General features: G+C 40.3%; 1 protein-coding gene across 2 annotated transcripts; it reads left to right on the top strand.

Moving 5' to 3' along the window:
* Window positions 1–14: 14 nt before the first annotated feature.
* Window positions 15–11,386, top strand: LOC148127530 (uncharacterized). Of its 2 annotated transcripts, XM_087929317.1 has the most exons (6): window positions 15–531; window positions 1,301–1,746; window positions 3,443–3,485; window positions 3,695–3,770; window positions 5,299–5,385; window positions 8,443–11,386. In XM_087929317.1, exons 2-6 carry the CDS (start codon window positions 1,627–1,629, stop codon window positions 11,237–11,239), a joined length of 3,123 nt encoding a protein of 1,040 aa, XP_087785443.1. In that variant the 5' UTR covers window positions 15–531; window positions 1,301–1,626; the 3' UTR covers window positions 11,240–11,386. The 2 variants fall into 2 exon arrangements, with proteins under 2 accessions (XP_087785443.1, XP_087785444.1); XM_087929318.1 differs by lacking the exon at window positions 1,301–1,746 and having other exon boundaries at window positions 16–531.
* The last annotated feature ends 1,015 nt before the right edge of the window (window positions 11,387–12,401 follow it).

Below are 12,401 nucleotides of genomic sequence, written 5' to 3'. Positions count from 1 at the left end.
ATAGGTTTATAGCTAGGTACAGGGACTTCCAGTCATGTTCCCTCGTAGCCTGTGGACGCGCTGCTTCCTTAAAAATCAAACTTTCTGTTGTGTAATTTTATATAAATCTTACCCCTTAACGAGAAAAATATTTCTTTACTTTTAAGGGGACATATAGAAATGGGTGAGCTCAGGCTGGTTGAAGCGCCACTGAATCGGGCTGGATAGGTACTTGCCTACGTGACCGTTTTCGCCCTCTGTACCTATCCTTAGTGATAACCTGCAAATGTGCATTCTTTATTTAAATATTACATTTGTCATCTATGCCAGTAAGGCAGAATTTTCTGCTTCTAGGGAGGCAGAGAGAATTAGCAGCCTTCTCCAGAGGCTAATGTTCACACAATTGGTTAGGAAAGTTTCTTACTAAAGAAACTTACCTTCACGATTTCAAGGAACTGATCCAGGATATGGGTCTGTTTGTCAAAAAGTTACTGTGTTTGAAGAATGGAAATATAAAGCAACGTGCTGGAGCAGTTAAGGATTTAACGAATGGTATATTTATTTTTATTTTATTATTTGATTTGTCAATCGCTTACAAAATAATAGGTATAAGTATAAACATGAGTAAGAATACAGGAAATAGGTAAGATTAAATGGGGACAATAGGACAGAGACGGGAGGCACGATGGTGCTAATTACTATATAGTTACTATAATATATGGATCTTTTCTTTCTGTTAATTACTTAGCTTTTACTTTTTTAGTCCTGTTTATTTAAATTACCATATTTTCTAGGGTTGTTTTTTTTTACTCATAATCACCATTTCTCTATTTTTCTTTCTGTCTGTGCTAGTTGTTTTGTATTTTGCAATTTGTTTTTAAAAAAATCCCATTATCGCCAATAAATGTAGCCAGCCTGGTTCTACAAAGCTGGAAAAAGCTGATCTACATATCTAATACTATATTTTATTTCCCACCTTTATTATTTTTGTAAATAATTCAAAGCACCTAATACTCATTCTTCCTCTTATTTTCTGGAAAGCCAGCTTTCATGCCCAAAGTGGGACTAGAATTCATGGTCTCCTGGTTTGTGATCTAGTGTCTTAACTAGTGACTAGAGCAAACTAGTTCTGTTGTCTTCTGTTTCTGTATTTCATGGTAATAATTGCACTGGGGGGGTGGGAATCCTTGTAAATCAAAAAGTTTGCAGTTGTCTTGTGAAACGTTATAGGTCTCTAATACAAATAACTTTTGAAAATGGTTTTTAAAAAGTATTTGCTGGAGCTTACTAATTAATTGATACATATTTGTTTTATTCTCAGCTTTGAATTCTTGCCTGAATTGGGTTCATGTTTACAGTGAGATTAGAATTTTATAGCAAAAAAGTGAGGTCAAAATAACAAGTGAATAAACAAGCAAATGACCATAAGCAGCACTATTGTTTATTCCTAATATCTTTGTCATTTATAAGTTGAGTGGGCTGAATGTAGTTACGGTAATTTTGATGTTGTCTGCTGATCAGAAAAAGGGCTTCAGTCAAGCATAATGGGCTGCAAAAGATATTTGTGATGCAAGCATGACCTCAGATGGGAAACCCTAAGAACTTGTAGCCTAGAGGCTGACAGAGCAGCTGCTGGGCCCCAGCACCATGCTGACAATCCTGCAGAATGTTAGTTCAGACTGCTGCCACCTGCTGCTCTTTCTGCTAGTTGCCATTATACTTGTGCCTGCTACTATCTGGGCGTTCAAAAAGGTGAAAAAAATACAGGTAAGATCAAATTCTTCATTGGAAGTTGCTTAAATTTCTGATCTTGTTTCTGGTCGTGAAGAAGGGTAGAGGCTGTTACTAATATTAGATATGACAAGCTATTGTCTCATGCTTTGTTTACTTCAATTCACAAAGATCTATAATAACTCTTTAGGCTATAAGCAAACTTTTAAGGGAGAAGTGGCTCTTAAACCTCAGCTATAACTTCCCACTTCATTATCAATCTGACAGAAAGCAAGGTTTATTTCATGAGACTATGTACCTGGTTATGGATATAGTTGTCTCTTTTCATCATGTTTGATGACTGGATCTGGAACATATTAGCCAATTATTGAAAATATTTTGTATTATGTAAAGTGGTGAAATTATTTGGGAAGTGGTAAGAGAGAGAGTTTGGTTCTATTATTTTTGTGATGGTTTATTTTTTATTTTTTAAGTTGGGAATAATTTGACTACAATAAAAAAGTCAAGAAGTGTTCTATTCTCACTTTTTCTTGAGAAAAATATTTCTCTGCTCTGAGAAAAACAAATCACAGGGAAAATTCATTTTATGTTCCTTTGTGGAGGAAAATATACCTTCATCTTTATTCAGATAAGTCTTTTGCACCATCCACTCTTTGCTGTTGGCCACATGATTATTGGTTGGGTTTATATCCTGCTTTATTTCATCTGGACTGATGATCAGAGAATGCCAGAATGATAGCTGATTAAAGCAAACCAATGTAGTTTCTATCCTTGCTTCTTCCTTGCATATGAGCACCAGGCAAATCCGAGAAAGCCATTTTTATGGAGTTTTCCTCATTTTTAAAACTAATATAGGAGACTGGTTTTCCCTGCAGTCATTAGAATAGTCTTCCATAATAAGGGAATATGGAAAATATGACTGTTTTTAAAGTCATCTATATATTATTTCTGTTTGTTAAAATGAGTCATATGTCTTTCAAGAATGGTGTCCAGAAGCCTAGATATTGAAAAAGATGCCAATTTATAACAAAATAAACTTGGGAAATTTTGGCTAAGAAGCAATCTAAGATCATGCACAAGTCTTTCCTTTTACATTTTATTGGGCTGCTGGAGAGAAGGAGAATTAAAAACCAATTGGCTCATAGTATTATTAATAATGTTGCGGTTTGCAGAAATGAAGATAATTATAGGTCAAGTTTAACCTGTTTTGTGAGAGACTTGGGAGGGAAAACACTGATGATGCAAAAGTAATCTCAGGTGACATATTTCTTCTTTATAGAATATATCCTAGAATGGACAAACCAAAAGTGTCAAACTCCCAGCCCGTGGGCGCAATGGCCATGCCCACGCCCAGTTTATCGAAGTGGGGAAAATTCCCAAATACGCCACGTGATGATGCCGTGATGATGTAATTTGACCCCCCTACTGTAGACCATCTAATCTAGTCTCATCCAGTGTTAGAACATCCACAACCAATGGTTACCTGATATCTGCTTTAAGAACATCAGTGATGGAAAAAATGATACCTTTAAATAATTGTTTTCACTATTAAAGTTCTCAAAATGGACAAATTGTAAGGTTCTTTTGATGTTCAGTCGAACTGTATCCTCTCTTCAAACTTGCTATTATTATATCTAATTGTACCCTTTGGAACAGAAAAGAACAATTCTTCATAGTTTCCTATAGAAGAATTCTTCTTATGTATGTTCCTTTTCTTCTTTTTCTTCTACAGGCTCGCAACAAAAAGCAGAGCAAGTACAGAGTACCATGGATAGGTAAGTGATGCGCATGATTTCACTTTCTCTTTCTTTTTAGTTTCATAGCACCGGGGTGCCTCGGCCATCCCAGTCAACATGCCCTTCGCTGTGAATTCTGAGGGTTGACTACACATTTACCATGTATCAAGGGTGAGAAACATTGCTGTAGTAATTGGGAGGTTGAGTCTTGGAACAGCAACCTTTCTTCTGTATTTCTCCTTCTGCAGCCTCCTTGGAAAAAATAAGTTTCACAAGCACAGATCCAGGGAGGACAAAGGGTATAAGCTTAGCCACAGAACAGAAGTAAGTAACCTACTCGATATCTTCCTTAATAAGCCATTTGTATGTTCCAAAGAATAAGGTTATTGCTGCCTAGAAACAGCACCTGTTGGACAACAATTCTGCTAAAGTTGTTTGGAAAGACATCTCAGATTCTGCTCTTATCTTCATAGTATTTATTATTATCTTCATTTTAAGAAAGATATATAATAAGAGAAGAATTATCCAAGTTAAGCAGGAATCTCTGTTCTGATATGACAAATGCAGGACTATTTTTATACTTTCATGAGGAATTTAGCAAATTGAAAGAAATCAAAACTAAATTCTCATTTGAGGGTTTGGGTAATCATCAAAGTATCAAATGGGGAAGAGAAACAGATGAGCTTTTCTCTACTTTTTCTGGGACTGTTAGGAAAAAGAAAGGAAGGGAGATTCTTTAACCCAATTATTATGAATAGTTGTGGTAACTAATTATTTTAATAAAAGACATCACTCAAGTGACTGGCTTTAACAACACTACATCAACACAAAGCTGTACAGTAGAATAATAGATTATTCTAAAAGCTCAAGATGTAATCTGTGTCTATGACATTCAACAACTCAAACTTGGAAGGATTGTGTATCAATATATCTGTGTTCACTCTCCTTAACTCTCATATGCTTCCCAACTTCTGATTAATATGTAGGGAGATCTGTGTTGATTTGAACCTTCCTATTTAGAACAAAATGGAAGAATCAGTTGTAAACATACTGTATTTGGTTTACTGGGAGGTTGAAATAGGATCAAACCTATTTCTTGGGAGTGTCTTGATTGTGTTTTGATAATTCTTTGATACCTTTGCCAAACAGGATGGAGTCTCTCTTTTCAACTATAGGTTACCTTTACCCATATGGATGAGAGTCCTGACATGTCATTATGTTACTGAGACACACACATCATGCAGCCTAAATACCGCAGGCCAAAGCAATCCATTTCTTCCAGTATTTGAAGAGCCAAATATTATCGTTATAGTATAAAACTGCCATAGAGAAAGTCAGGTTTCAACCAAGAGTGTTTCTACTTGCGCTATGATATGACTGAATCTCTTTATTTGTGGTCTGGCCAAACATTGAATCAAAATTGTGGTGCAATGTAAGATATCTTAAACAGTGAGACTTCAGGAGATCACATAGGAAAGGCCAAAATGTCAAGAGGAATTATACTTGAGAGATTTTCTTTCACACTGTGGAAAGATTGCAATAATTTTTTTTTATTTTTTTTCTAATATGCAGCCTTCCATGTTTGATGGATTCTGGGAAGGGAACAGCAATTACAGAATAAGGGGGTGGGGTGGGGAGAAAAAGATAGATGTAAAATAATTGTAATGAAGGGGAGCCAATGAACTTTCTGAAAAAGATAAAGGCTATTTATAAAAAAAAGTAAAAAATAAAATATCAGGATGTACTATTGCCATCTTAGCTCACACACACCCCCAAAAAAAACCAGGGAACGGCAACAAGAATGCATTAGTTAGAAGTATGTGATAGATTATCTCTCTCCCATTTTTGTCAGGTCCAATTTGAGCCTCTATCGAACTCTGTGTGTTTTGGACAAGAAAATTGAATATCTCACCCGGCAAATGCAACGTATCAGTGAACCGTAAGATCCTGATAGAACTTCTATGCAGGGAGGGTGTTAGGGGGGACGCTTTCTACTAAGCAACGGAATGCTTTTTAAATATAAAAGTAAGCTAAAGCTTTCTAAGTGAATAAGTAGATGGTGATAGAAAAAATTAGAAGAAGTAGCTGAATGTGTATCTCTTTCTGTTCAAGAAATTCAAAGTTCTGGATTGTATAACATTAGTCAAAAATCACCTTGCTTGAGACTCTCTTTTCAGCAGATAATGCTGTAGTCTTCTTAGCAGGCATATTCACATTCTTTTTCCTTTTCTTCTGCTTTTGATACTTATTAACATTTGGTACTGTGATAAAAAAAAGCAAACGCACACTCTTCTAGCCAACCATTAGAAAGGCTTTTAGATATACTAATTTAGTGTAAACCTTACTAAAATATGTTAAGATAGCTCTTCCTTCAAAGAGTTAATCAAAAATCAAAATCAAAACAATGAGCCCAATAAAAATGTCCTATTCCTTCCTCAAAGCTTGGGAAATGTAACAAGGAAAAAGAGACTACTGCTAAACAAATCTCACTTTTGTGACCATTGTACCATATTTCTATACCAGTATTTCTCAGTTTTTAAGATCAACTACCATGCTGCCTAGGTGAATTCTAGGAATTGAAGTCCATTTACTTAAAATTGCTGAGGTTAGGAAACACTGGCCCAGAGGTTAGAACATTGAGGCTGGAGGGGGAAATCAGAGAAAGGGTCTTTTGTTTATTAATAGATGTAATCTCGCATCCTGAATGGAATGTTTACCTGAATGGCTGTCACTTTGCCAATTTATCGTCTTTGTATATGTAAATTTCCATCTCCTGAGGGCTTTTTTATAGTTTGGATTGAATTGCTGATATTTACCAATTTTCTAGTAAGAGATGCATTTAGCCAGTTCAGCTCAAGTGTCAATATGGCAGAAAAGGTTTATTTTATTTTATTTGGTTAGTCAGTTGCTTACAAGATAATAGGTATAAGTAAAAACATAGTTATGAATACATGGATACGTATAAGAAAAATACAAAAAATTAAAAAAGAAAAAAAAAGAAACAATAGGACAGGGATGGTAGACACGTTGGTACGCTTATACTCGCCCCCTACAGACCTCTTAGGAAAGGGGTGAGGTCAATAGTAGAAAGTCTAAGGTTAAAGTTTTTGGGGTTTGGGGAAGAAACCACAGAGTCAGGTGGAGTATTCCAGACATTGATCATTCTGTTGCTGAAGTCATATTTCCTGCAATAAAGTTTGGTGCGATTAACCTTGAGTTTGTATCTATTGTTTGCTCTTGTATTGTTATGGTTGAAGCTGAAGTATTCATTGACAAGTAGGACATTACAATGTATGATTTTATATACTAAGATCGGACTGAAGGGGGCATAGTTCTAGGTTTTCTAGGTCTAGAATTTCAAGTCTGGTGGCATAAGGTATTCTGCAACGAGTAGAGGAGTGGAGAACTCTTCTTGTGAAATATTTCTGGACTTTCTCAACTGTGTTAATATCAGATACATAACGTGGGTTCCAGACTGATGAGCTGTATTCGAGTATTGGTCTAGCATATGTTTTGTATACTCTAGTTATTAGTGTAATATTACCAGAGAAAAAGCTACGTAAGATTAGGTTAACAACTCTTAATGCCTTTTTGGCTATGTAGTTACAGTGGGCTCTAGCACTTAGATCATTAGAGATGAGTACTCCAAGGTCCTTGACAGAGTTTGGATCATCAACAAGGTCTTGACTAGTCTACAGCCTGTATTTTATGTTCTGATTATTATTTTTTTGCCAATGTGTAAGACAGAGCATTTGTTTGTTGAGATTTGAAGTTGCCATTTGTTTGACCATTCTGATACATAGTCGAGGTCTTTTTGAAGGGTAGCAGTATTGTCTCTGGTGTTGAATAGCTTTACATCGTCAGCGAACAGGATGCAGTTGTTCTTAATATGATCACAGAGGTCATTTATGGTTCTTTATTTGTGACCTGGGGTTTATTGAGATCAGGCATGGCCAAGGCTAGTGTGTGATGTGCATGGCATGAATGACATAGAATATGTCATGAGTGCTATGGAAGTCACTTTCTTCCCATATAAGAGATGGGCAGCAAACACGAGGTCTATTTGTAACTGATTTTAGTACCCATCCACAATATGTTCAAGGGCCGGGAATGAAGCAAACAATAATTTTAATTAGGGAAGTCCAAAACCTGAAGTGCAATAACTGAAAAGATACTCCCCTGGGTAGCTTTACTTACTCTCCCTATTTTCCAGTAGTTAAAACAATACTGTATCACATAGATTACAGGCAGGGGTTCTGCAGGAGAGTTTAAAATATCAACATGGTGGCCACAACCATATGATCAAAGCTCCACCCCTTTTTAAAAAAAATTATCCCACCTTTTCATATACAACTCAAGGCAGCAAACATGATTAATGCTCCTTTCTCCTCCTATTTTCCCCACAAGACCCTTATGAGGGGAACTGGGCTGAGAGATAGTGACTGGCCCAAAGTCACCCAGCCATTTCTAATGTATCAGCTACAGGACCTCTGGCCTGTGAATATTTATATATACTTTTAATTGAAGTTATCTGGACTTAAGATCACTATTGAACGCCTTTTGTGGCCTGAGGCAACTGCTTTCGTCCACATAAAGTAGGGGCTGATCCTGACAGAGGAAGAGAATAGCATTTGGACTGTTAGTCCTCTGCCCTCCCAATGACACATCTTCAATATGCCCTGCCAAAAGTAGGGGATATAGTACATTTTAGCTGGAATAAATATGGGTCTTTTCAATGTGGGAATGGTACCTATCAGCTTCACACCTCTCCATCCACCCCAATGCTGAGGGTATTGGAAGCTAAGCTGGTTAATTTACAAGTGAATATGTTTACCATCTTGAGTTATTTATAAAAACAATAAAGGTGGGATACAAATAATAAACTAAAATAAAATCAATATGTAGCAAGGGATGAGATGCTATATAATTAAGCTTCATCAAAAATGGCCGCTTTGACCATTTTTCTCTGATTTCTTGCCTCCCTTCCCATTTTTAGAATCTCACGCTCTGCATCCAACACCACTTTGAATTCCATCACCTCTCTGTATAGCTGGGCCCCTTCATCATCCAGAGATGTTTGCTATAGCCGGTCTAGAACACCTCCCTCCCCAGTTCCCATTGTTTCACAAGAAATTCCAGAGTGGCAGGGGCAGGTCTCCAGACCTTACAAGACTGGTTTCCAGAAATCACCCCAAAGATCATCTTTTCCCCCAATGGACTTCCAACGGCACCGGAAGCCAAAGCACCGGAGAAGAAGTACTCCAACATTTGAATCTCTGACCAAACTGACGCCAAGGGTTCCTTCAACAGTCAGAAGCAGCCCTGTCCACATTCAGAGACTTGGAGGCAGGATTTATTTTCTAGACTACAAAGAGCAGGAGCTGCTTGACTGGCACATCCATAAGAAACATTGGCAGAAGGAAGCACCACCACTATATCTGGAGAAAGAAGCTCCACCATTACGTTGGCAGAAAGAAGCACCACCACTATATCTGGAGAAAGAAGCTCCACCATTACGTTGGCAGAAAGAAGCACCACCATTATACTGGCAGAAGGAAGCACCACCATTATATTGGCAGAAGGAAGAACTGCCATTGCAGTGGCAGACGGAAGCACCACCATTACAATGGCAGAAGAAAGAACCGCCATTGCAGTGGCAGACGGAAGCACCACCATTACAATGGCAGAAGGAAGAACCACCATTACAATGGCAGAAGGAAACACCACCATTACAATGGCAAAAGGAAGAACCACCATTACAATGGCAGAAAGAAGCATCGCCATTTTCTCAGGTGCCCAGCAGAGAGACCAATGTGCACGTTGGCATCACCCCACAAAATGAGATGGTACAATGGGTGAGTCAGAAGGTCTCCCTTGGTCAAAGGTCACGTAACCGCACACCTTCTTCAACTAGCCCCAAATGTCGTCAAACTCCACACAAGCCTCCACCTGTCAGGGTAAGAAGCCCCACACCCTGCACTCAGACTCCTGTACCTTCTTCCAAAGATTTGCTGCCTCCTCCATTCATTATTTGTCAGACTACTAGCCATAGCAATCTTAAGGCACCAACCAATGTGCAGATTGGTATCACCCCACAAAATGAGGGGGTGCATTGGGTAAGTCAGCAGCGCTCCATTGGTCAAAGGTCACGTAGCCGCACACCTCCTTCAACTACCCCCAAAGGTCGTCAAACTTCACCCAAACCTCCACCTGTCAGGGCAAGAAGCCCCAGACCCTGCACCCAGACTCCTGTACTTTCTTCCAAAGATTTGCTGCCTCCCTCATTCATCATCTGTCAGACTACTAGCCGCAGCAGTCTCAAGGTACCAACAGATGGAAATCTGAGTACTATGATGCCCAAGGAGGAGTTAACAGAGGTACTTAACCTGCTAGCACAAAGCAAGAGCCCTTTAACAAAGCAGCCTGGAAGACCCAAAACTCCCAAGAAGAAGGAGAAAGAAGTTCATAGCAAAAAACCAAGTACCTCCAAGGAAAGTGCAGGAAGATCAGGCAGTCCCAAGGGCAGGCCAGCAGAGACTCAGATCAGCCTGATGATTGACCAAAAGACACACCGATTGAGCTGGGCTGATGACATGACAGAAGTCCCCAAAGAGAATGGAGATCTTGCTAGCTTTGCTCGGACATCATTCTTAGACCCTACTTTCATGTGCCAGAACCAGCTGGAATTGCCTTGCGTCCACAAAGCACAAATAGAACTTCATCAGGAAAGTTTCAAACTTGCAAAGGGCCCTCCCAAGTCTCAGTGTCTGGCCCATGCCATTGTGGAATCATTGGATACAGAGCAAGCTACACGGGATCTACACATGTGCCTGGCTAAAGGTCTGGAGAATGGGCGTAGCCAGCCAAGTGTAGAATATCCTGTTTGCTTGTTATGTGGCCGCTGCGCTCCTTATTGTCCGCATCCCCATCCACAGCACGGCCCTTGTCTCCTTGTCTATCCACGGCTAAATGTACAGGATGGGGAAGTTTACATGAACTTGGGCTTCCTCCTTAAGATCAAGAGGCATGAGGCCAGCAAATGGGGTCTGGTGCAAGCAAAGGATGCATCAAAGTTACAACACAGCAAAGAGCATCCCTCCAAGCAAGAGAGGGGTCAAAGCAGGAGCCTGAGCAGGAGCAGGAGCAGGAATGCCCATGAAACAGCACCTCCATCATGGGCCCCAGAAAGGCCAAGTCCCCAAGCCAGGCAGCGATCAGAGGCAATTGACTTGAGAGCCAGACGGCGCAGGGCTGGTTCCAGGCCACCCAGAGCAACAACACCTAGATCCTCTCCACATTCACCTAAAATGGAATCCCAGCCACGAATTCGAAAGCCAGCCCCAGAAGCAATCCAACCTAAGCCCCCACAGAAGCCTCCCAACATCCTGAAAAGGCTCTTGTTATGCATCAGGAAAGTTTGGGCGAAGGTGCGGAGGAGCAAAGAACCCCCTTCCACAAAGCAGAGCTCTAGGGCATCCCTCCAGAAAGCAGCAGCTTCTCAAACTTTGGTGGATCCTTCAGCTACTTCTGGTTTTCAAGCCAAAGGCATTTTGCACCATAAGCAAGACTCTCTTCCTAGAGAGGCAGTGACTTCTACACACTCGAAACAAGGACACTCCCATGGGCCTAGAAAAGTATCTATGAAAGTCTCAGAACATGAAACATCTCACCCTCACAAGAAGGTTGATAGCTACCGTGCAAAATCAGCTTCTTCTGGGGCACTACAAAAACATTCCAGACATTCTCCCCCAATGCAATTACAAAGGAGCCCCCGCAGAGGTAACAGGTATTGAGGTCTCAATAAAGATGTAGCTTGCCACCAGTCTGGAGTCCCTCTCCAGCAAAGATCTTCTTGTCACTCATCTCAATACTTAAATGCTTAACACAGCAGGTCTGTGTTGTGGTTTTTCCAGGCTGCAAATAAACTGGCTGGGCTTTTATATATTTCTCCTGTTTTGAAATACCACCTTTGCTCAATTCATGTGGGTTTCTCTGAGAAATTGCAGGGAAACATAAAAACGCATCTAGCTAATTGTCCATCATCACAGATAACACTATTCCTGAAAAAAAAAATCTGCTAGATTTATGGATTGTAATTGTTGGTTTGGGAATCATATGAGTTTACCACAGCCAGGCAGAGAGGAAATTGGGGTCTAGGGCTGTGGTCACCAACCAGTAGTCCACGAGAAAATTTCGGTGGTCCGCAGAGAAATGCCACTCTCAAAGCACCCCCCAAAGCAATTAATCCAAGCTACACGGGAACACAAGGCTGTGCCGCCCACATGGCCTGCGTAACACAAGGCTTCACATTGTGAACAACACGAGGTAGTGAGGGGAGAGGGGGAAGGGTGGAGGGGAGGAATTTGCCCCACTCGTTTGGCCTGGCCACTGCACTGCTTCTTTTCGCTTATTTCTTCTGCTTTTGGCTGCATGAAAGGAAAGCAGCAGAAGACTTTCTTTCTCTCCCCCAAACTCTGCCAGAAATGAGTCTTTGGGACACACACCCCCTCCCAGAACAGAGCTGGAGACAGTATCCTGTGATCCCAAATAAAGAATGATCGATTGGTAGGAAAATGGTGGGGAATTTTCGTGCAGATTTTGGGGGGGTATTTTCCCAAGGTCTCTGCTGCTTCTGCTTTTTCTGCAGAGAAAGGGACGCAGCAGAAGTCTTTCTTTCTCTCCCCCAAACTCCTCCAGAAATGAGTCTTTATTTGTGAGACTTGTTGCACCAGCGCAGTCTCTTGGAGCCGGATGCCTTGCAGGGTCCCAAAGCTTCATTTCTGGCAGAGACTGGGGACAGAAAGAAAGACTTGCTGCTTTCCTTGCATGCAGCCAAAAGCAGAAGCAGCAAAAACCCTGGGAAAATCCCCCCAAAAGTGGAAGAAAATCCCCCACCCCGTTTTCCTACCAATCGATCGTTCTTTATTTTGGATCACAGGATTCCCTCCCCCTCCG

The sequence above is a fragment of the Pseudonaja textilis genome, chromosome 1, assembly GCF_049901715.1.
Source record: "Pseudonaja textilis isolate UNSWEBS1 chromosome 1, rPseTex1.2, whole genome shotgun sequence".
In the NCBI taxonomy this organism is placed as follows: Eukaryota; Metazoa; Chordata; class Lepidosauria; order Squamata; family Elapidae; genus Pseudonaja; species Pseudonaja textilis.
Note: the sequence above shows the minus strand (reverse complement) of the source record. Positions and strands in the feature narration are given on the sequence as shown.

Bases quoted from the DNA above. Each gene is read 5' to 3' on its own strand.
- LOC148127530 (XM_087929317.1), top strand. From the start codon at position 1,627: ATGCTGACAATCCTGCAGAATGTTAGTTCAGACTGCTGCCACCTGCTG. The intron at 1,747-3,442 runs GTAAGATCAAAT...TTTCTTCTACAG, and splicing joins AAAAGGTGAAAAAAATACAG to GCTCGCAACAAAAAGCAGAG. The intron at 3,771-5,298 runs GTAAGTAACCTA...CATTTTTGTCAG, and splicing joins AGCTTAGCCACAGAACAGAA to GTCCAATTTGAGCCTCTATC.